Below are 22088 nucleotides of genomic sequence, written 5' to 3' on the forward strand. Positions count from 1 at the left end.
AATTTAATAATGATACTACTACTACTACTACTACTACTACTACTACTACTACTAATAATAATAATAATAATAATAATGATAATCTTTATTTCTACAAGTATATGACACGTCTAATACAAGCCTAATTGACATCACTGGCACATTATGTAAAAAAAAAAATCCTTGGTTATGTAGAGCACTTCGGGCAACTTAAGGACTCCAATGGAAATAAGTCACTTTGACTTTTTTGGGGTTATCCTAGGTAACTTATACATGTCATTATGTATGATAATTTGTGTAACTGTGTACCATTACCTAAATAAAATTACGGGTTTACCAGAACAGTCCTTATTAGTTGAATATGCATATATACCCTTGTTTTTCTTAGTACATAGTTTGTGTAACTCAGGGGGAGTGAATAAACAAGGTTTAAAATAAGATAATAAGATATTATCACCTTTATATTATAATAATAAGGTAAAAGAACCCCAGTGGAAATAAGTCACTGACTTTTTTGGGTTATCCTAGGTACTTTACACATATGCTGCTATGTATGATAATCTATGTAACTGTATTTGTGTGTACCTGAATAAACTTACTAACACTGGGACATACTTGTTAGAAAACGTTTCGGTCCTGAGACCTCACACAAATAACCCGCCCGTACTAAGGACTGAAACTTTTCTAAATACGTATGTCCTAGTGTTTGCTCACATATCTTTTTAACCCACTTCAAGGTAAGTAAGTTTATTCATGTATACACAAATACAGTTACACAGATTATCAAACATAGAAGCACATATGTAGAAAACCCAGGATAACCCAAAAAAAAAAAAAAAAAAGCCAGACAGTGACTTATTTCCATTGTGGTCCGTATAGAAATAACAATTACCACTTTTTTTCTTTTTTGACAAGCAGTGTAGTACAGATATTATGTCATTATTAATACCATTAATATTATTGAAAAAAAAAGTCTGAATTGTTGTAACAGGAGTGAAGTAACTGAAAAATATTAAGGAATATGAGGCAAGGCTTTTGTTCTACTGGTAAGAAATGGCATGAAATATACCTACAAATGTGAAATGAGACATATTGCGCAATATTAGGATACTTTAATGTGTCTTATTTTGCATGTTCTGCTGGTGGTATTATAAGATAAGATTGCAATTTTTTTCTAGGAATTGTATGCAGACTTAAATAAATTGAATTCTTTCGTTATTCTACATTTGTCTAAGGTTCTAAGGACTCTCAATTTATTGTGATCGGTAATATGGATAGTAATAACCGATAATGAATTATTTCAGGTCATTGATAATGACTGAAGAATGATGTTTTTTAAGGAAGTTCAAATTTCAGATTGAGTGGGAGTGGAGTGGCAGCCTTGTGTATGCTGCTCTGAGCTGATTTCTGGTGTAAATATTATATTAATTTGATGTTACATGAGTTAATAACTGTTGGAACTTATTCGACCCCAATGGAAATAAGTCACTCTGTCTGACTTTTTTGGGTTATCCTAGGTTCTCTACACATGTGCTGCTATGTATGATAATTTTATGCAACTGTATTTGTGTATACCTGAATAAACTTACTTACTCGATCCTAAAGTTCCACAGGGCAGATACGTTGTATGAAGGCCCTTATATTCCACGGAAAGGCCGTCTGAGTTCTGCTGGCCCTCACATCCACCCCAAAACACATACACACCCGAGTTGGCGAAGGTGGTTGGAAGGTACATTTTAATTGATATATTTACCCGTCGAGGAAGAGGTAGGTAATTTATACTGTTAGTGAACTAATATTAGGACAGTTGAGGCAACTGGGACCAAGAGAACATGTAGGCCAGGATAAATTACAGCAGTTGGATATGCCGAATGTTGAAGACAGTAAAACAACTGAAGCTAAATCATGTTTATAAAATTGCTCACAAACAGTGTCCAGAATATCTTGCTGTCAATTTTGTCAAGGTTGGGAACCAAAGCAATCATAGTACTAGGGGGAGAGAACACAACTTTGTAGTACTCACAGTCAGTGGCCAGACGTCAAATACCTTTTATTGTACAGCAATAAAGGAATGGAACAGACTGCCCGCACATGTCAAAGCCAGTCATAGCATGAACCAGTTCAAGAAGAGTGCCAAAAGGTGTCTGATGAATGTAGCTACAGAAAGGGAGGGGGAATGATTTTTTATTTTTTAGCAAACATACGTGTAAATTTTACCTTATTCCTAGTAATGACCCTCGATTTGTAGATAGTCTTAATGACCCTCGTGTAGTAGATAGTCTTTTTAGTATGATAATAAGATGTTATCTTCATTATAGAATAATAAGAAAATATTATAACCTTTATATTATAATAATAAGGTAAAAGGACCCCAATGGAAATAAGTCACTCTGTCTGACTTTTTTGGGTTATCCTAGGTTCTCTACACATATGCTGCTATGTATGATAATTTTATGCAACTGTATTTGTGTATACCTGAATAAACTTACTTACTTAAGACCTTAACATAGGTAGAAATAGGCCAGTAATATAGGCAAACACTAGGTTATATTAGCCAGGGAGGCTGTATAGCCCTTGTGGTTTAGCACTTCTTTTTGATTATAATAATAATAATAATAATTAGCCAGGGAGAACTGGCAGCCCAAGTTTGAATGCTGGGGCACGGGGTTTTGAGACCGCAGTGGCTCCTTCTAAGATCAGACACCTTCAGAACAACAAGTGCCGTGAACAGCAGGGTGGCGCCCCCACATGTCTTCACATACTAGACCTGGGGAAATCTGGTGGAGGCACCTCGAAGTACCGTAGATGACCTCCTCCATCAGGCTTATACAGTAAGACGAGACCTTCCTTTCTTTCTCAGTATTCTGGCCAGTTTCTGGGGGAAATTGCGAGTGAGTTGAGCTGTGGGCCTTTGTGCAGGCGGCAGCCCATGACCAGTACGTACCAGCGTCTCCTCGTTAGGCCTAGAAGCTAGTGTCACTTTCTGCATAGTTATACTAGGGGATACACACCCCCTTGGAAACAGGAATTTCTGAGGTGCAGGCAGGTCACTAATCCCGACTGAATATTGCAGGAATTAAGGCTCCTGGTTGCATGTAGTTCTGAGGGAAAGTCCAGAGGGGCTAAAGCTTAGGGAGGTTGAAGACTGGGATATATTCTCCAACACCAAGTAAGTTAGTCCTTTATACGTGCATGCAGGCGAGATTTCTTGCAACATCAGTCATTTATGGAAATCTGTCCTATAAGCCACTTGTGAGGCTGAGGTACCGACCTCAGAGCTTGGTGTCAACAGAGCTTGCTAGGGTAGGCAACTCACATGGAGGCAGTCCAGACAAATTTTCTCAATGACTATTGTTATGGTCTGTAGCATCTAGGGAAAATCCTATATCTGCTGGGGGATTGTTTATATTAAGAGTAACAGTAAATAAGGCTGGGGACCCCAAGTGTCCAATTCAAATTGGCAGCCAATAATTTTCTTCATTTCATGAAATGTATATCCTTTGTAACTCGATTCTATTATAGTATAATTAGTAATTATGGTTTCCCCTTGGGTATTAGCTAACACTGAAGCTACAGTATAATATATTTTTTGTACATATAAATGAGGGAGAGGTTTTTTAGTGCCAGGAAGGAGAAAAACTGGCAGGAAATGGCACAAATCGTACACCAAATCCAGTCATTCCTGGAGTGGAACCACAGTCGATGGCCTCCACTCCAAACCAACAGATACAGATACTAATGCCGGAAAAAAAATCCCCCCCCCAGTACCAACAATACCACCAGTCCGATGACATTCTTCTTTGCAAATATACAGGGTCTAAAGCCAGCAACAAACAACAAAATACCTTTCATCCGTGGACTGCTTGCAGAGGCAAAGGCAATGTTCGCGGCTTTCACTGAGACCCACACAAAGGATCACTTGGACAACGAAATATGGATCCCAGGTTACAACCTATACAGATGTGACAGAGTGAATAGGCAAAAAGGGGATGGGGGTTGGCCTGTACATTGCAGAGTCACTTGTTTGCACAGAACTGCTAAATGCCTCAAATGATGTAGTGGAAGTTTTAGCAGTAAAGGTCGAGAACCAAAACTTAGTCATTGTGGTAGTCTACAAGCCTCCGGATGCAACATCCCAGCAATTCCAGGAACAGCTGCTAAAAATTGACCACTGTCTGGAAAATCTTCCAGCTCCTGCACCCAACATCTTGCTCCTGGGGGATTTCAACTTAAGGCACCTAAAATGGAGGAATATAGCAAATAATATTGTTGCAGTAATAACACCAGGAGGCAGCTCTGATGAAAACTCACACTCACATGAGCTTTTAAATCTCTGCACAAAATTCAATTTAAACCAGTAAATAATAGAGCCTACTAGACTGGAGAATACACTAGACCTCATCTTCACTAACAATGATGATCTGATAAGAAATGTCACCATATCAAAAACAATATACTCAGATCACAACATAATTGAGGTTCAGACATGTATGCGTGGAGCCCCAGACCGACATAATGAGACTATTCACGAGGGAGCATTCACCAAATTCAACTTCAATAACAAAAACATAAAGTGGGACCAAGTAAACCAAGTCCTAACCGATATAAGCTGGGAAGATATACTAAGCAACACAGACCCCAACGTATACACAAATAACCCGCACATAAAAGACAGAAGCTTACGACGACGTTTCGGTCCGACTTGGACCATTGACAAAGTCACACTAACAGAGGAGGAGCAGGACGGCTATATATAGGCAGGAAGAGGTGGAGGTAGTAGTAGTGGTAGTAGTAGTAGTAGTAGTGGTACAAGAATTGTATATAATACCGACAGGATGAAATGACACATGCACAACACCCGGGCAACCCCACCGTAGACGTTTCGCCATCCAGCCAGCCACTGGATGGCGAAACGTCCACAACAAAGACAACCAGACGCCGTACATGTGTCTAATTTCATCAGTAGTTGTAGTAGAAGAAGAAGAGGTAGTAGTAGTGGTAGTGGTAGAAGTGGGAAATAAGGAAGACGAGCCAGTCAAATACAAAGGAAGGGGAGCACTGCAAGAGAGCTAGAAACCCACAGAGGGAGAGCAAGCGCACCGAGGTGCGTGAAAGGGGAAGTGGTGAAATAAAATAAAGAAGGAACAGAAACACGAGACAGGAGAGAGAAAGACAACCCAGAGGAGAAAAGGAGAGAGGAAAGGGGAAGACGAAGAAGTAAAAGAAGAAGAAGAAGAAAAATGAGGATTCAGGTTAAGTCACGGGTGTTCTGAAGTTTGGAGCATTTTACAATGTAGTGGGAGAGGAAGGCATCTACAGAGACGAAGCCAGGGCTAAGGTTCATACAAGGAAAGTTGTGTATAAGAGAAGATTCAACTAAACGGCGACTGTTCGAGTTGGAAGTAGGGAAGACAGTTTTAGCAGAAGACCAGTCAATAGGATGGCTATGATCTCTGACGTGACAGAAAAGAGCATTGTTAGTGTCGGCAAGCCTAACACTATTTTTGTGCTCCCTAAGTCTGTCAGAAAGAGATCGACCAGTTTCTCCAAAGTATTGAAGAGGACAGGAGGAGCAAGAAATAGAGTAGACACCAGGAACATCTGTAGAGGGAGGAGAGGTATGAACGAGATTAGTGCGAAGAGTGTTAGTCTGGCGGAAGGTAAGCTTGATGTCTAAGGGACGGAGAGAATTGTTGAGATTAGAAAGACCGGAAATGTAGGGAAGGCAGAGGATAGAAGAGTTCCCATGAGTAGAGAGTTTGGGAGAGAAGAAATTGCGTTTAGCACGTGAGAGGGCAGAGTCTATGAAATGGGAAGGGTAGCCAAGACGGGAGAACGAATTATAAAGAGTGGAAATTTCTGCTGGAAGGAACTGAGGATCACAGATGCGGAGGGCACGGAGAAAGAGGGAGATAAGAACACTTCTCTTGACAGGGGAAGCATGATAGGAAAAGTAGTGAATGTACATGCCACTGTGCATAGGTTTACGGTCAACGTCTACGGTGGGGTTGCCCGGGTGTTGTGCATGTGTCATTTCATCCTGTCGGTATTATATACAATTCTTGTACCACTACTACTACTACTACTACCACTACTACTACCTCCACCTCTTCCTGCCTATATATAGCCGTCCTGCTCCTCCTCTGTTAGTGTGACTTTGTCAATGGTCCAAGTCGGACCGAAACGTCGTCGTAAGCTTCTGTCTTTTATGTGCGGGTTATTTGTGTATCGTTCCAGTCACGGTATTGTGCCTTTTTGTTATTTATGGACCCCGCAGTTAAGCGTCATATTCTCTCCAACTTTTTTAATGTTCTTCCCTCTTTTAAACCCCTCTTTCGATCTTATGAGGCTGCTCTTATTGCTACCCGGCGTCGTAAGAATCAGCTTCGCTTCCTACGTGACTGTCTTGCTGAACAAGTTCTGCCACCTTCCTTCTCCCACTTCCTGAAAACCAACCCACTGGGCACTCCCTTTCCTGATCATGCCCGTCTCCTACTTCAACAGCTCATTCTTTCTACTAAATCACAGGTTGAAGATGCCTTCTTTACTCTCCGTCAACGTCAACGTGCTCTCTTTGCGGCTCTACCACAGGATCTCTGTAACCTTCTCTCTGCCATTGCCTTTGACACTGCTCGCCTGAATGCGCAAATTCATTCTTCCAAACTACAAAATAAACTTCAACGTCTCATCTCAGCTAGCCCTTGGTCTAAATTCTCCCTCACTGACTGTGTTACTAATCTGTCTTCTGTCTCACTCTCTCAGTATGAGCTTGAACTTCTTGGTTTTGGTCTTTCCTTTGCCACTTCGCCTACTCCTCGCGCTGGTATTTCCCTGATTAGCTCTTTTGATTCCTTTCGTCAATCTCGCTTCCGTAATCTTCCTGACTTGTCCACTTTTCGTGGTGCTCTCCTTCCTGCTCTTGTTAGTCTGTTTTCCAAGAATCACCACCTTCCACGCCGTTACCAACTTGCCCTTTCTTCTCTTAAATCTAACACTAACATTGTCATACTATCTTCTGACAAAGGTAATTCGGTAGTTATCCTTGATCGCGAGGATTACCTCCGTAAAGCTGATGTCTTGCTCTCTGACTCACGCACCTACACTCCTCTCGTTTCCAACCCTCTTGATCGCATCAAGAGAACTTTCAACAAAAAACTAAGGACTCTCTCCGACCTCTGTCCTCCTGACTTTGACCTTGTTCAACGGTTTCGTGTCATCTGTCCCTCTCTTCCCTATTTCTATGGCCTTCCCAAAACTCATAAACCTGATATTCCTCTTCGTCCTATCATATCCTCTAGAGGTTCTGTCTCTTATTCTCTTGCTTCTTGGCTGGCCAAAACCCTCACTCCCTTTCTTGGTACTTTTTCTCCTGCCCACCTCCGTCACTCTCAAGACTTCATTGAACGGGTTCGCTCTCTCCCAACCTGTAAGATGCTTAGTCTTGACGTTGAGTCCCTCTTCACCAATGTCCCTCTTGATGATGTCCTTGATTTCCTTAGAGAGAAGGCCCATGAAGGGTTTCTTCATCTCCCTATCCCCACTGATGTCTTTCTTGATCTGATCCGCCTCTGTGTGGACTCTAACTCCTTTTCCTTCCAAGGGAAATATTATTCCCAAACCTTCGGTGTCGCTATGGGCTCTCCTCTCTCTCCTGTCCTTGCTAATCTTTACATGGAATACTTCGAGACTGTTCTTCTTCCTACCCTCGATGTGCAACCTTCACTCTGGCTCCGCTATGTGGATGACATCTTTGCTCTGTGGCCTCATGACTCCAGTCTCTTCCAACCTTTTCTTGAAGCTCTTAACCCTTTCAGGGTCCAAGGCCCAAATCTGGAGTCACGCACCAGTGTCCAAGAATTTTAAAAAAAAAAATTTGTTATTTTTTCTTATGAAATCGTAGAGAATCTTTTTGTGAAGGTAATAAAACAAAAAGTACGAAATTTGGTGGAAAATTGACGAAATTATGCTCTCGCGAATTTTGATGTGTTAGCGATATTTACGAATCGGCGATTTTGCCGACTTTGACTCCCATTTTAGGCCAATTACATTATTCCAATCAACCAAATTCTTAGCTATTTCACTAGTATTACTTCTATTCTATCGATTGAGCACAAGAAATCGCCAAGTCAACTGTTTCAACTACAAAATAAAGTGATCGGAAATTGTTAATTTGGCCAATTTAACACAAAGTTCAAAATATTCCAATTTCAAAATAGGGTCCAGAATAAACAATGTAGGCATTCCTGGCACTAAACTAACATTTCCTCTGTTCATTAGTCATGTTTTGAGGCTTTACAAATAAATTCCATTTTGATTTTTTATTCACATAATGAATTTTTATTCACACCAAAAAATAGAAGATTTACTGCTATGCAATACTGTAATAATTGTATAAATATCATCACCATATTTGTGAATGTATATTAGACCCACCAGCTGACGTGTATTAGACGTGTGAGGTCGTTTGTTTACTCTTGAATATCGGCAAAAATATAACATTTCCGCTACTTTGAGCTCAGTTTCAAGCCATTTCCAGTGCTAAAACCAATCAAAATCATCTCTATTTCTGTAATATGTCTTCCATTCTATCAAATGAGACCAAGAAATCGCAAATACAACTATAAAAAACATACGAAAAAACACTGCAAAGTTGCTGTTTTAATCGAAAAATCATGATTTCAGTTTTTTTCTCTCATTATACACAGTGTGCTGCAGGATCTGTTTTATGTGGTGCACACATACCACATAGATGTATTCTCTCATATCTAGGCCCAAATGTACCACTCACAGTTTATCAGAGTGAGCTGAGCTCATGGCGTAGATCTACGGTTTGGACACTCACTATAAAGCCGTAGATCTACGGGACGGACCCTGAAAGGGTTAACAATCTTGCCCCTTCCATCAAGTTTAAAGCTGAATGGGAATCTAATTCCTTACTTCCTTTCCTTGATGTCCATGTCCACCGCTCAGATACAGGTTTTTCCTTTTCCGTTTACCGTAAACCTATGCACAGTGGCATGTACATTCACTACTTTTCCTATCATGCTTCCCCTGTCAAGAGAAGTGTTCTTATCTCCCTCTTTCTCCGTGCCCTCCGCATCTGTGATCCTCAGTTCCTTCCAGCAGAAATTTCCACTCTTTATAATTCGTTCTCCCGTCTTGGCTACCCTTCCCATTTCATAGACTCTGCCCTCTCACGTGCTAAACGCAATTTCTTCTCTCCCAAACTCTCTACTCATGGGAACTCTTCTATCCTCTGCCTTCCCTACATTTCCGGTCTTTCTAATCTCAACAATTCTCTCCGTCCCTTAGACATCAAGCTTACCTTCCGCCAGACTAACACTCTTCGCACTAATCTCGTTCATACCTCTCCTCCCTCTACAGATGTTCCTGGTGTCTACTCTATTTCTTGCTCCTCCTGTCCTCTTCAATACTTTGGAGAAACTGGTCGATCTCTTTCTGACAGACTTAGGGAGCACAAAAATAGTGTTAGGCTTGCCGACACTAACAATGCTCTTTTCTGTCACGTCAGAGATCATAGCCATCCTATTGACTGGTCTTCTGCTAAAACTGTCTTCCCTACTTCCAACTCGAACAGTCGCCGTTTAGTTGAATCTTCTCTTATACACAACTTTCCTTGTATGAACCTTAGCCCTGGCTTCGTCTCTGTAGATGCCTTCCTCTCCCACTACATTGTAAAATGCTCCAAACTTCAGAACACCCGTGACTTAACCTGAATCCTCATTTTTCTTCTTCTTCTTCTTTTACTTCTTCGTCTTCCCCTTTCCTCTCTCCTTTTCTCCTCTGGGTTGTCTTTCTCTCTCCTGTCTCGTGTTTCTGTTCCTTCTTTATTTTATTTCACCACTTCCCCTTTCACGCACCTCGGTGCGCTTGCTCTCCCTCTGTGGGTTTCTAGCTCTCTTGCAGTGCTCCCCTTCCTTTGTATTTGACTGGCTCGTCTTCCTTATTTCCCACTTCTACCACTACCACTACTACTACCTCTTCTTCTTCTACTACAACTACTGATGAAATTAGACACATGTACGGCGTCTGGTTGTCTTTGTTGTGGACGTTTCGCCATCCAGTGGCTGGCTGGATGGCGAAACGTCTACGGTGGGGTTGCCCGGGTGTTGTGCATGTGTCATTTCATCCTGTCGGTATTATATACAATTCTTGTACCACTACTACTACTACTACTACCACTACTACTACCTCCACCTCTTCCTGCCTATATATAGCCGTCCTGCTCCTCCTCTGTTAGTGTGACTTTGTCAATGGTCCAAGTCGGACCGAAACGTCGTCGTAAGCTTCTGTCTTTTATGTGCGGGTTATTTGTGTATCGTTCCAGTCACAGTATTGTGCCTTTTTGTTATTTACCCCAACGTATGTCTAGAACAGATTAACTTGGTGGCACTCGATGTATGCACAAGGCTTATTCCTCTAAGAAAAAGGAGGAGTAGATGTAAAATAGAAAGAGACAGGCGCTCCCTTTACAGGCGACGGAAAAGAATAACAGAGTGGCTAAAAGAGGTCAATATATCTGAAATGCGTAGGGAGACACTGGTCAGAGAAATAGCAAGCATCGAACTCAAGCTAAAGGAATCTTATAGGAGTCAGGAATCGCGGGAAGAACTAAAAGCCATGAATGAAATCGAAAGAAACCCAAAGTATTTCTTCTCCTATGCCAAATCAAAGTCGAGAACAACATCCAGTATTGGGCCCCTACTTAAACAAGATGGGTCCTACACAGATGACATCTAGGAAATGAGTGAGCCACTCAAGTCCCAATATGACTCAGTTTTTAGCAAGCCGCTAACCAGACTGAGAGTCGAAGATCAAAACGAATTTTTTATGAGAGAGCCACAAAATTTGGTTAACACAAGCCTATCCGATGTTATCCTGACGCCAAATGACTTTGAACAGGCGATAAATGACATGCCCATGCACTCTGCCCCAGGGCCAGACTCATGGAACTCCGTGTTCATCAAGAACTGCAAGAAGCCCCTATCACGAGCCTTTTCCATCCTATGGAGAGGGAGCATGGACACGGGGGTCGTCCCACAGTTACTAAAAACAACAGACATAGCCCCACTCCACAAAGGGGGCAGTAAAGCAACAGCAAAGAACTACAGACCGATAGCATTAACATCCCATATCATAAAAATCTTTGAAAGGGTCCTAAGAAGCAAGATCACCACCCATCTAGAAACCCATCAGTTACACAACCCAGGGCAACATGGGTTTAGAACAGGTTGCTCCTGTCTGTCTCAACTATTGGATCACTACGACAAGGTCCTAAATGCACTAGAAGACAAAAAGAATGCAGATGTAATATATACAGACTTTGCAAAAGCCTTCGACAAGTGTGACCATGGCGTAATAGCGCACAAAATGCGTGCTAAAGGGATAACAGGAAAAGTCGGTCGATGGATCTATAATTTCCTCACTAACAGAACACAGAGAGTAGTCGTCAACAGAGTAAAGTCCAAGGCAGCTACGGTGAAAAGCTCTGATCCACAAGGCACAGTACTCACTCCCATCTTGTTCCTCATCCTCATATCCGACATAGACAAGGATGTCAGCCACAGCACCATGTCTTCCTTTGCAGATGACACCCGAATCTGCATGACAGTGTCTTCCATTGCAGACACTGCAAGGCTCCAGGCGGACATCAACCGAATCTTTCAGTGGGCTGCAGAAAACAATATGAAGTTCAACGATGAGAAATTTCAATTACTCAGATATGGTAAACACGAGGAAATTAAATCTTCATCAGAGTACAAAACAAATTCTGGCCACAAAATAGAGCGAAACACCAACGTCAAAGACCTGGGAGTGATCATGGCGGAGGATCTCACCTTCAAGGACCATAACATTGTATCAATTGCATCTGCTAGAAAAATGACAGGATGGATAATGAGAACCTTCAGAACTAGGGAGGCCAAGCCCATGATGACACTCTTCAGGTCACTTGTTCTATCTAGGCTGGAATATTGCTGCACACTAACAGCACCTTTCAAGGCAGGTGAAATTGCTGACCTAGAAAATGTACAGAGAACCTTCATGGTGCGCATAACGGAGATAAAACACCTCAATTACTGGGAGCGCTTGAGGTTCCTGAACCTGTATTCCCTGGAACGCAGGCGGGAGAGATACATGATTATATACACCTGGAAAATCCTAGAGGGACTAGTACCGAACTTGCACACGAAAATCACTCACTACGAAAGCAAAAGACTTGGCAGACGATGCAACATCCCCCCAATGAAAAGCAGGGGTGTCACTAGCACGTTAAGAGACCATACAATAAGTGTCAGGGGCCCGAGACTGTTCAACTGCCTCCCAGCATACATAAGGGGGATTACCAACAGACCCCTGGCAGTCTTCAAGCTGGCACTGGACAAGCACCTAAAGTCGGTTCCTGATCAGCAGGGCTGTGGCTCGTACGTTGGTTTGCGTGCAGCCAGCAGCAACAGCCTGGTTGATCAGGCTCTGATCCACCAGGAGGCCTGGTCACAGACCGGGCCGCGGGGGCGTTGACCCCCGGAACTCTCTCCAGGTAAACTCCAGGTAAATAGTTTTAAGTGTGTCGTAGCTCGATTGGTAGCACACTCATCTCTCACACTGAGGTCTGGGGGTCGATCCCCGGTACGGGTGTTAACATTAGGACATGTTTTCTTCTGCTTCTTCTTCTTCTTCTGTTGGGTTTCAGGGCCACTGACAGCATACGCCGTATCGAGCCCGGCCATCCAGTGCTAGGAGAGGGGACTTTGACCAAAGTGGAAGAATGTTTTGACTAATAACTATGTATCATATGTCCCTGATACGCCCTGAAGCCAGCAAGAAGGAGCAGGTACAGGCCAATATCTCCTGACGGTCCAGAGGGCGAAACCCCTCCCCGTTGAGAAGGACAGGTAGAGTGAAAGTGTGCACCTCAAGCGTGCGCAAGGCCGCACGGAGAGTAGTCTGTGCAGAGTGATAACGTGGGCTCCACAGCAGGAAGTGTTCCACCATCTCAGGCTGTGAGGGACGCCACGGGCAGTACGGAGATTAAGACACCTGCTGTCCATCTTCACCTAGCAGTAAAATGGGTACCTGGGTGTTAGCCGACTAGTTTGGATCACATCCTGGGACAAAATTAACCTAATTTGCAGGAAATGATTTGCATAACAAGGGGCTTACTGTATAGTAGTTATGTCATTGATGTTAGCTAGGCCTGTATATCTTGTACATGTACTTGTGGAAATAAAGATATTATTTCACATTTTTACATGTTTATTTGACATTTTGCATGTTCTTTTTAAGCTTTTCACATTTATAGGCTTTGGGCTGCATCCTGGGGAAGAGGATCAAAGTATACCAGTGGAAATAAGTCAGACAAAGTGGCTTTACTGGGTTATCCTTGGTTGATAAACCTCCAGGATAATAATCCAAAGAAAATAATTTTTTGTCCTCAAAATCTTTGTAAAAAAATATTTACAGTATATTATTTGTATATATTTAATGTCCAGATAAACTTACCTAATATATTTAGCACTTCCCCATCAATAAAATAGTGAATATTAAAAATTATAAGTGCATTAGTGCACTTATTAATATATAAAGTAATACTAGGCTCATTTTATATCATGCATATGACCATGTAACTACAGTGCTGTGTATATATTTTCAGGGCATCATGAGTGTAGTCTCGCAGTCAGCTCCTATAAATAACCATGTTGTTCCACCTGGACATATTTTAATGTCTAAATGCTGGAGAGGAACTCAGTTGGCTGGCCACCTCTCAAAGCTTATCCCTATTCACTACTCAGATGGTGAGATATTAAACTAAATCACTGTTGCCCAAGTTTTGGCATTTGTTACTCAAAGTTATATGACCCTTGTGGGTTTTTGTTTTTAAATGTACTGGGAATAAATAATTTAACGTTCACAACTTATCGCTGATGTGCTATCAGTGTTTAATTAATTCTGATTTTTATAATGGAATTTTCTTCTTGGAAATGGGATTGAAAGTCACCAAACATTTATAATAAATGTGTTTGACAGTGGGATTAAGATATGATAGTGCAGGTATATATGGGGCTCTGGCGGCCTGGTGGCTAAAGCCCTCGCTTCAGACGGCGAGGGCCTGGGTTCAATTCCCAGCCAGGGTAGAAACATTGGGTGTTTCTTTACACCTGTTGTCTACGTTCCCCATCAGTAAAACGGGTATGTACTTGGGTGTTAGTCGACTGGTGTGGGTCACATCCTGGGACATTGACCTAATTTGTCCGAAATGCTCAGCATAACAAGGGGCTTTCTATATAGTAGTATGTAATAGATGTCAGCTAGGCCTATATACCTTGTATGTACTTGTGGTGGTCACTGCATGTATAAGTTTACCAATTTTCAGAGGCCTGAGTGAGGCATTTGTAAGTTGGGTGAAAACCTCAAAAATGTAGGATATCATTATAGTCCAGTGCTGATACTCTGGCACACCACTATTAAGAATATCCAGTAAAGAAAGAAATATACTAACAGAAGAGGTTTAAATGAAGGAGCTATTAATAGGGACTAGAAATATCCAACCAAGAAAGGACTCATAACAATGATTTCAAGTTGGATAAATTCAGATTTGGAAAGGATATAGGAAAGTGCAATACTAGTTTACCAGTTGTCTTGTAGATGAGTGGAACAATCTCTCAAGTATTATTGAACATTGAAGCTAATTAACACATAAGGTAGCTTTAAAAAAATAGGTTGGACAAATATATTAGAAAAGATTTTGTTTGGATTTTTTAACCCCAGAGGGTTAGCCTCCCAGGATAACCCAAGAAAGGCAGTGCAGCATCAAGGGATTGTCTGTCTTTTTTCCATTGGGGTCCTTCACTCTTGTCCCTCAGGATGTGACCCATACTAGTCAACTAACACCCAGGTGCCTATTTATTTGCTAGGTGAATGGGGACTGTAAGTGTAAGGAACACTTACATTTACTGTGAGGCGAGGTGAGAGAGTTGCCTGCCAGCCCAAGAGACCTTCCTTGGGTAGGAAGGGTTGAATTTCAGAAGATCGTGCCTAGCATGGGTTAGTAGGTGTGTTGCAGTGCTCCTCTGTCCTTATTTCCGTTTACCTATAGTCTCATTCTTGTTACATTGATGTTATTTGTAGCTTCTTTTAAAACATAACATGATCATTAATAAGTATGTACTCTCAGATGAAACTAAGACAATGTTTTGGTCTATCCTGGACCATAATCAAATTCTAGTTTTCCTCTGAATTTTTTAGCACAGTATTGCATCTGGTTTCAGTTTTACTCTCTTATTTTTTAGGTCTTGGAATTGTTGATTTTTGTCCATCACAAGATGCAGCACTAATATTTATCAGTGAAGCAGATATAATTTCTGGTAAGTGTACAAATACTGACAAATACAGGTGCACTCCATCTGTAGCACCTTTATAAGTGGTTTTTGTTCTAGTTCAGTTCTCTCCGATATGTTTCACATAGAGTACTTGTGAGTTTTTCAGAATATTTATGTAGATTGTAATTTTAAAATTACATTAACCAAGTGCATCTAAAAAAGCACAGTACTGTACAGGACAGTAATATTGCAGTATGTATTATTATTATTATGTGTATTCTTATTATTTGTTGTTCAATTAAGGAAGGTACCCTGAGGCTGGAAAAGGGCTCTTTGATTCTCCCTTTCCTTGTCTCAAACTTTATTACCCACTACCTCTACTTTTCCCATTCCCTAGATGCTCTATGATCCTTATGGCTCACACAAGGGATACATTGAGCACTTTTTTTAAAATATTGCTTCAAATTGTTTCACAGGCAAACATACTTGGATTGTTTCTTAACATAGAAATACAGATTGGCTAATTTGTCAGTGATATTTAATGATCCACAGTAAAGAGTTATAGAGGTAGACATTTCAAGAGAACAAAAAGTAAACAGTTTGATGCATCACAATGGTATAATATGTTGAGGAGGCAGAATAGTGATTGTTCCAGCCAAATTTTGCATGAAGTATACTATTTCTCAGTCCAGATAAGTCTGAACATAAGATTATAAAACTATAGTATTTCAAAATTCATAGTGCTTCTTATATATTTAATTAGTGTAAGCCAGTACATTAAATAGAATATAAATAGAGTGTAATCATAATCATATACCATATGCAAAATTTTCATATCTGTAGTATAGGTATAGTGCCCATGTTTAGGGCAGGAAGCCCATCCTTTATTGAAGTTATCCTACTCAAGACCAGGGCTGTGTCCAAATTATCAATCATCCAGTTATTAACCTTGCTCTGTAATAAGGAAAATCTTAAATTATGTGATCTATATGCCATTTCTTTTTCACCTCATTAAGTCCCATCTGCAGCATATCAGCTAATATATACAGCATTATTATTAGTAATGGATATTTGTTAGTTTCCATTATGTCTTACTTATATTCATTCATTATTTAAAAGAAATTTATGTATGTTACATTTCCAGGAAGTAGCTACAAAGAGCGGGTAATTAAATTTCGCAAAGTTAATGGATTTCTTAGAGGAATTGTCATGGCTCAAAACACTCTTACAAGTGATGAATTCTACAAACTACAAAGGTATATTTCATTAAAATTAATTGCAATGCATATATCTTCCTCCAAGCATGATAGTGGCTTTCCTTGTACCAATCAAATTATGAAATGTAAACACGCATTGTAACCTTTACAAAGAAATAAAATTTTGATTTTGATATTTTGAAGCATGTTCTGTGTATTTTATTTGACAATGTTGCAAACACATTAAGTGATGTTTACTGGCAATCCTAAATGATGAGCCTAATTGTCCTGTTGCCTTTTTTTCCAGATTTGTGTGTGTTGAAATTGGTTTAGCCATTTTGCCTGTTCAGACTATTGAGGAGGTAAGTTAATGTAGCCATCTTTGAGAGTTAAAAGGTTGGAAGCATTCTCCATGGTTGCTCCAGCCAGATACATCTTCTCTCATAGTACTTAACTTGCATAAAACTGTTTCTTGGCCTACATAAGTTTGAAAATAACAGTGCTTCTTACATATTCAATTGGTGTAAGCTATTACATTATAAGGAATATAAATGGTTTAATCATGTCATATCAAGCAAAAGTTTGGTGTACGTAGTATGGTATAGTGCCCAGGAAGCTCATCATTTACTAAGGATTTTCATAGCCAACACCAAGGCTGTGTTCACATTGTCACTCACAGTCATTGGCCAGGCCTAACAATGATTAACCTGATGCATCAAGTGACAGGCACATCATCTTATTGCTGTATCAATCACAGTGGCCTTTTTCCAGTTTTCTGTACTGCACATATAGCTGCATCTAGCAAAGCTGTTATAATTGATAGTGACTGCAGTTGGTGTGTGAAGAATGTTGAATGTGGTTATCACCATAATTATTTGCTGCTTTCTTTAAATGCACTAGCCATATCCCTCCAAGGCAAGGTGGCCCAAAAAGAAAAACAAGTTTCTCTTTTTAAATTTAGTAATACTATATACAGGAGAAGGGGTTACTAGCCCCTTGCTCCCAGCATTTTAGTCACCTTTTATGACACGCATGGCTTACTGAGGAAGAATTTTGTTCCACTTCCCCATGGAGAATTATTTGTTTATAACTAATAATTTCTAGGTAGTAGGTTGGTATAGCTGTATAGCTACTGCCCAGGAAGGTACTACCATCCTGCCAAGTGAGTGTGAAACGGAAGCCTGTAATTGTTTTACATGATGGTAAGATTGTTGGTGTCTTTTTTCTGTCTCATAAACATGAAAGATTTCAGGTACATCTTGCTACTTCTACTTACACTTATGTAACACTACACATGCATGTACTGTACAAGCATGTATATACATACTCTTCTGGGTTTTCCTCTATTTTCTTACTAGATCTTGTTTATTTCTTCCTATCTCCATGGGGAAATGGAACAGAATTCTTCCTCCATAAGCCACGCATGTCGTAAAAAGAGACTAAAATGCTGGAAGCAAGGGGCTAGTAATGCCTTCTCCTGTATATATTACCAAATGTACAAGAAATTTTTGTTTTTCCTTTTGAGTCACCCTGCCTTGGTGGGATAAAGCCAGTTTGTTGAAAAAAGAATAATTAATAATTTGTCCAATTAGATCCTCAAAATTGTGAAAATTAAGGATAAAAACCTTGTAATAGTATTGGTAGAATTACCGACAATATGTTAGGTAAAGGATATGTTCAACTAATGCGCCATTATGGCAACATTTCGCTCTCCAGAAGTTTTGTCAAGGCTCCTGGAGAGCGAAACATTGCCACAAGAAAATGTTGCATTAGTTGCATGTGTCCTTTTACCTAACAGTGTAAACCCTATTCTGCCATTCTAAGATAGAAAGTTTAAGTCTATATTAGACTAATCATTGATGCAGAATTAAAGTTTTCATAATTGTATTAAAGAAGTTAGAATGTGGATCCTATCATGGAAAAACTGGTACTGAAGTTTCACATCAGTGTAATGTGAGTTACTGCTTTTAATTATTGTAATGGATTAGCAACACAGTAGTCCCAAGTTTGATCCACATTGAGGAGGTAATATTAATTTCTAATCTGGTGTAAGCTAATCTTTATCATCCACAAAAAATATCAAGCCTCTTACAGGGTAATCAGCTGTTGATCTGGTTAGAAAGATTACCAGCCTGCTGGCTTCATAAGTTTATTAGTTGGAAAATTTTCTGTGGTGCTTTTAATATTGTGTTTTTAGAACCTGTAATTGTATTTTATTTTTGTACTAGTGCAAAAAGCAATCTGAGGGAGTGATTTTTAAATTAATAAATTACTGCAGTGTATCAGTACTGCATTCAGATGGAGGGTGTTTTTGTGACTACAGGGTTCTGTGGGGGCTATGCTGCCAGCTACCATACTTTTAGCATAGTTCTTTTTCCCAGTGCCCACTCCAGTCATGTACAAGATTTCCTGGACATGTAATGGGTTCAGGAGTTTTGCAAATAAAAAATTAGCATGACCAGTTATTTTGCCTCTAATTGATATAGTATTTTACTGTACTATAGTTTATTTTTGATAATCAACCTGTTTCATTTTTACTTATAACTTTGAGCTGCCACTTAGCCATAGTTTGTTTTACCTTGTGTCTTAGCACAGCCACAGTAGTTATCTTTCTTGACTAATACCCTAGTACAAGAGCCAAGTTATAACAAGTAATGCAACACCTAGTAATAGTTGATAAAAAGTTAGTTCCAGTCATCAGTTAGATTACACTAATCTGAGAATTCAGCAACAGAAGTGTGTACATAGTTTTTTAAGGAAATTAATTTGGATGTTTTTAATTTAAACAAATAACAGTATAAGGGATGTTGTTTCTATTATTTACTCAATAGAGGCCACTGGCACAATGAACAAATTCTAAAAAAATAGAGAATACAAGAAAAATCCACATGCAGATAAAAAATAAGGAAGAATGGTTGTCTGTATAAACCTCCAACTGAGGTCCTCTTCAGCAGATACAAAAGAGTGAGGAGAGAGCAGGTACAGTATACATGAGGTGTTGTGTGGCAGAAAAGAGTAAAGGCCATGTTCAAATAATGGAGAAAAATGCAGGCCTGGGTGAGATCAGAGCTCTGAAACTTAAGTTATGGTACAGTGGAACCTTGGTATACGACAAACTCCCTATTCGAGCAAAGCTCAGCACTTGACCAAACAAATACAACCTGCCAGAACTTCGCTGTAAAGTATTTCATGTTTTTTCATCACATTATCACACTGGCCGATTCCCACCAAGGCAGGGTGGCCCGAAAAAGAAAAACTTTCACCATCATTCACTCCATCACTGTCTTGCCAGAAGGGTGCTTTACACTACAGTTTTTAAACTGCAACATTAACACCCCTCCTTCAGAGTGCAGGCACTGTACTTCCCATCTCCAGGACTCAAGTCCGGCCTGCCGGTTTCCCTGAACCCCTTCATAAATGTTACTTTGCTCACACTCCAACAGCATGTCAAGTATTAAAAACCATTTGTCTCCATTCACTCCTATCAAACACGCTCACGCATGCCTGCTGGAAGTCCAAGCCCCTCGCACACAGAATCTCCTTTACCCCCTCCCTCCAACCTTTCCTAGGCCGACCCCTACCCCGCCTTCTTTCCACTACAGATTGATACACTCTTGAAGTCATTCTGTTTCGCTCCATTCTCTCTACATGTCCGAACCACCTCAACAACCCTTCCTCAGCCCTCTGGACAACAGTTTTGGTAATCCCGCACCTCCTCCTAACTTCCAAACTACGAATTCTCTGCATTATATTCACACCACACATTGCCCTCAGACATGACATCTCCACTGCCTCCAGCCTTCTCCTCGCTGCAACATTCATCACCCATGCTTCACACCCATATAAGAGCGTTGGTAAAACTATACTCTCATACATTCCCCTCTTTGCCTCCAAGGACAAAGTTCTTTGTCTCCACAGACTCCTAAGTTCACCACTCACCCTTTTCCCCTCATCAATTCTATGATTCACCTCATCTTTCATAGACCCATCCACTGACATGTCCACTCCCAAATATCTGAATACATTCACCTCCTCCATACTCTCTCCTTCCAATCTGATATCCAATCTTTCATCACCTAATCTTTTTGTTATCCTCATAACCTTACTCTTTCCTGTATTCACTTTTAATTTTCTTCTTTTGCATACCCTACCAAATTCATCCACCAATCTCTGCAACTTCTCTTCAGAATCTCCCAAGAGCACAGTGTCATCAGCAAAGAGCAACTGTGACAACTCCCACTTTGTGTGTGATTCTTTAACTTTTAACTCCATGCCTCTTGCCAAGACCCTCGCATTTACTTCTCTTACAACCCCATCGTGTTTCTTCACATTATTTTGGTGTTTTGTTTTTGTATTATTTGTATAAATAAGTCACCATGGGGCATATGAAGATTAGTGATAACAGCCAACCAAACAGAAAATTGGTTGGGAAGAACTTGTTCGACACTCAAAAGGAGTGGCACTTGAACAACCCTTTGGAACGAATTAAGGTCACATGCTGAGGTTCCACCGTACTTTGTTTTGGGGCTTTGAGCCTGACTTATAGATGTGGAAGACAATACACACAGACAAAATGTTAAGGAATTGATCCATTCACTAACCAGGTCTTTGGTCATGGTGGCACTTATGTTTTCCTACCTCAAAGAGGTAGGAAAAAATGGGTGGCTCCTTATGATTACTGATGTGATCATAATCAAAATCATTAATTTTCTAAGAACATGCATTTGTTTTACTAAGATTTGTTAAATGGGAAAATCCATTGTTATGCAAAGTATGCCACTTGTGTCTAAAGCCATTTTTGTCTTTTATACAGGCTGCACAGCTGCTAGCTAATTTGGTGATGTGCGAAGCAAAGTTTAACTCAAATCCATTTCGAATGAAACCAAAAACAGCAAGTTCTCCAGATGCCGATTTGCTGAAAACTACAGCAATGATTCCTGGCTTGGGTGATAAACGTGTCCGAAAAATTCTCCAACACTTTGGCTCTTTAAAAGAACTAGCAAATGCGACACAAGAGACTCTTGAGGAAGTAGTTGGGGCAGCCACTGCATCTTCTGTGTATAATTTTTTTCACCAGTCATTTCTTTTATGAAACATGTTAATAGCTACTAAATAAACAAAATAAATTTTTCTTAATATTGTACATATTTATAACCACAGTTTTTTATCCCTCTTTATAATTAGAACATGGATTTTCTTTCATATTTTACTTATTAAACATTTGAGCATTTTCATGTATATACATCATATCATAGTGCAGGTGTCACTGGTTTATAGACTGCTCTGTATATGTATATATTTCTTATGCCTTTGATCCTAGTGTATACAGTCTTTAAAAAGGTAGCTATGGAAAAATTGCTTTGCTGAGACTTCCCTTCAATCTCTCTTTCATAATTTTCATTAATGTAAAACTTCTTTATAGTACATACTGTATACCTTAAGTCCCCATGGGGAAGTGGAACAGAATTCTTCCTTCGTAAGCCATGCATGTTCTAAGAGGCGACTAAAATGCTGGGAGCAAGGGGCTAGTAACCCCTTTTGCCTGCCTTCCACTAATGGTCCCACCTTTAATGTG

The 22088-nt window shown here is 40.2% G+C and overlaps 1 protein-coding gene across 6 annotated transcripts; it reads left to right on the forward strand.

The window, feature by feature from the left end:
• The first annotated feature begins 1355 nt into the window (after positions 1 to 1355).
• Positions 1356 to 21667, forward strand: LOC128699077 (Fanconi anemia core complex-associated protein 24). Of its 6 annotated transcripts, none has more exons than XM_053791594.2 (7): positions 1584 to 1708; positions 2603 to 2810; positions 13652 to 13793; positions 15288 to 15362; positions 16462 to 16573; positions 16821 to 16875; positions 21327 to 21667. In XM_053791594.2, the coding sequence occupies exons 3-7, from the start codon at positions 13658 to 13660 to the stop codon at positions 21603 to 21605; spliced, it is 657 nt and encodes a 218-aa protein (XP_053647569.1). In that variant the 5' UTR covers positions 1584 to 1708; positions 2603 to 2810; positions 13652 to 13657; the 3' UTR covers positions 21606 to 21667. The 6 variants fall into 6 exon arrangements, with proteins under 6 accessions (XP_053647571.1, XP_069952711.1, XP_053647566.1 ...); XM_053791593.2 differs by having other exon boundaries at positions 1633 to 1746; XM_053791596.2 differs by lacking the exons at positions 1584 to 1708; positions 2603 to 2810 and adding an exon at positions 1356 to 1391.
• Positions 21668 to 22088: the final 421 nt, after the last annotated feature.

Source organism: Cherax quadricarinatus, chromosome 54 (assembly GCF_038502225.1).
Source record: "Cherax quadricarinatus isolate ZL_2023a chromosome 54, ASM3850222v1, whole genome shotgun sequence".
Lineage (NCBI taxonomy): Eukaryota > Metazoa > Arthropoda > Malacostraca > Decapoda > Parastacidae > Cherax > Cherax quadricarinatus.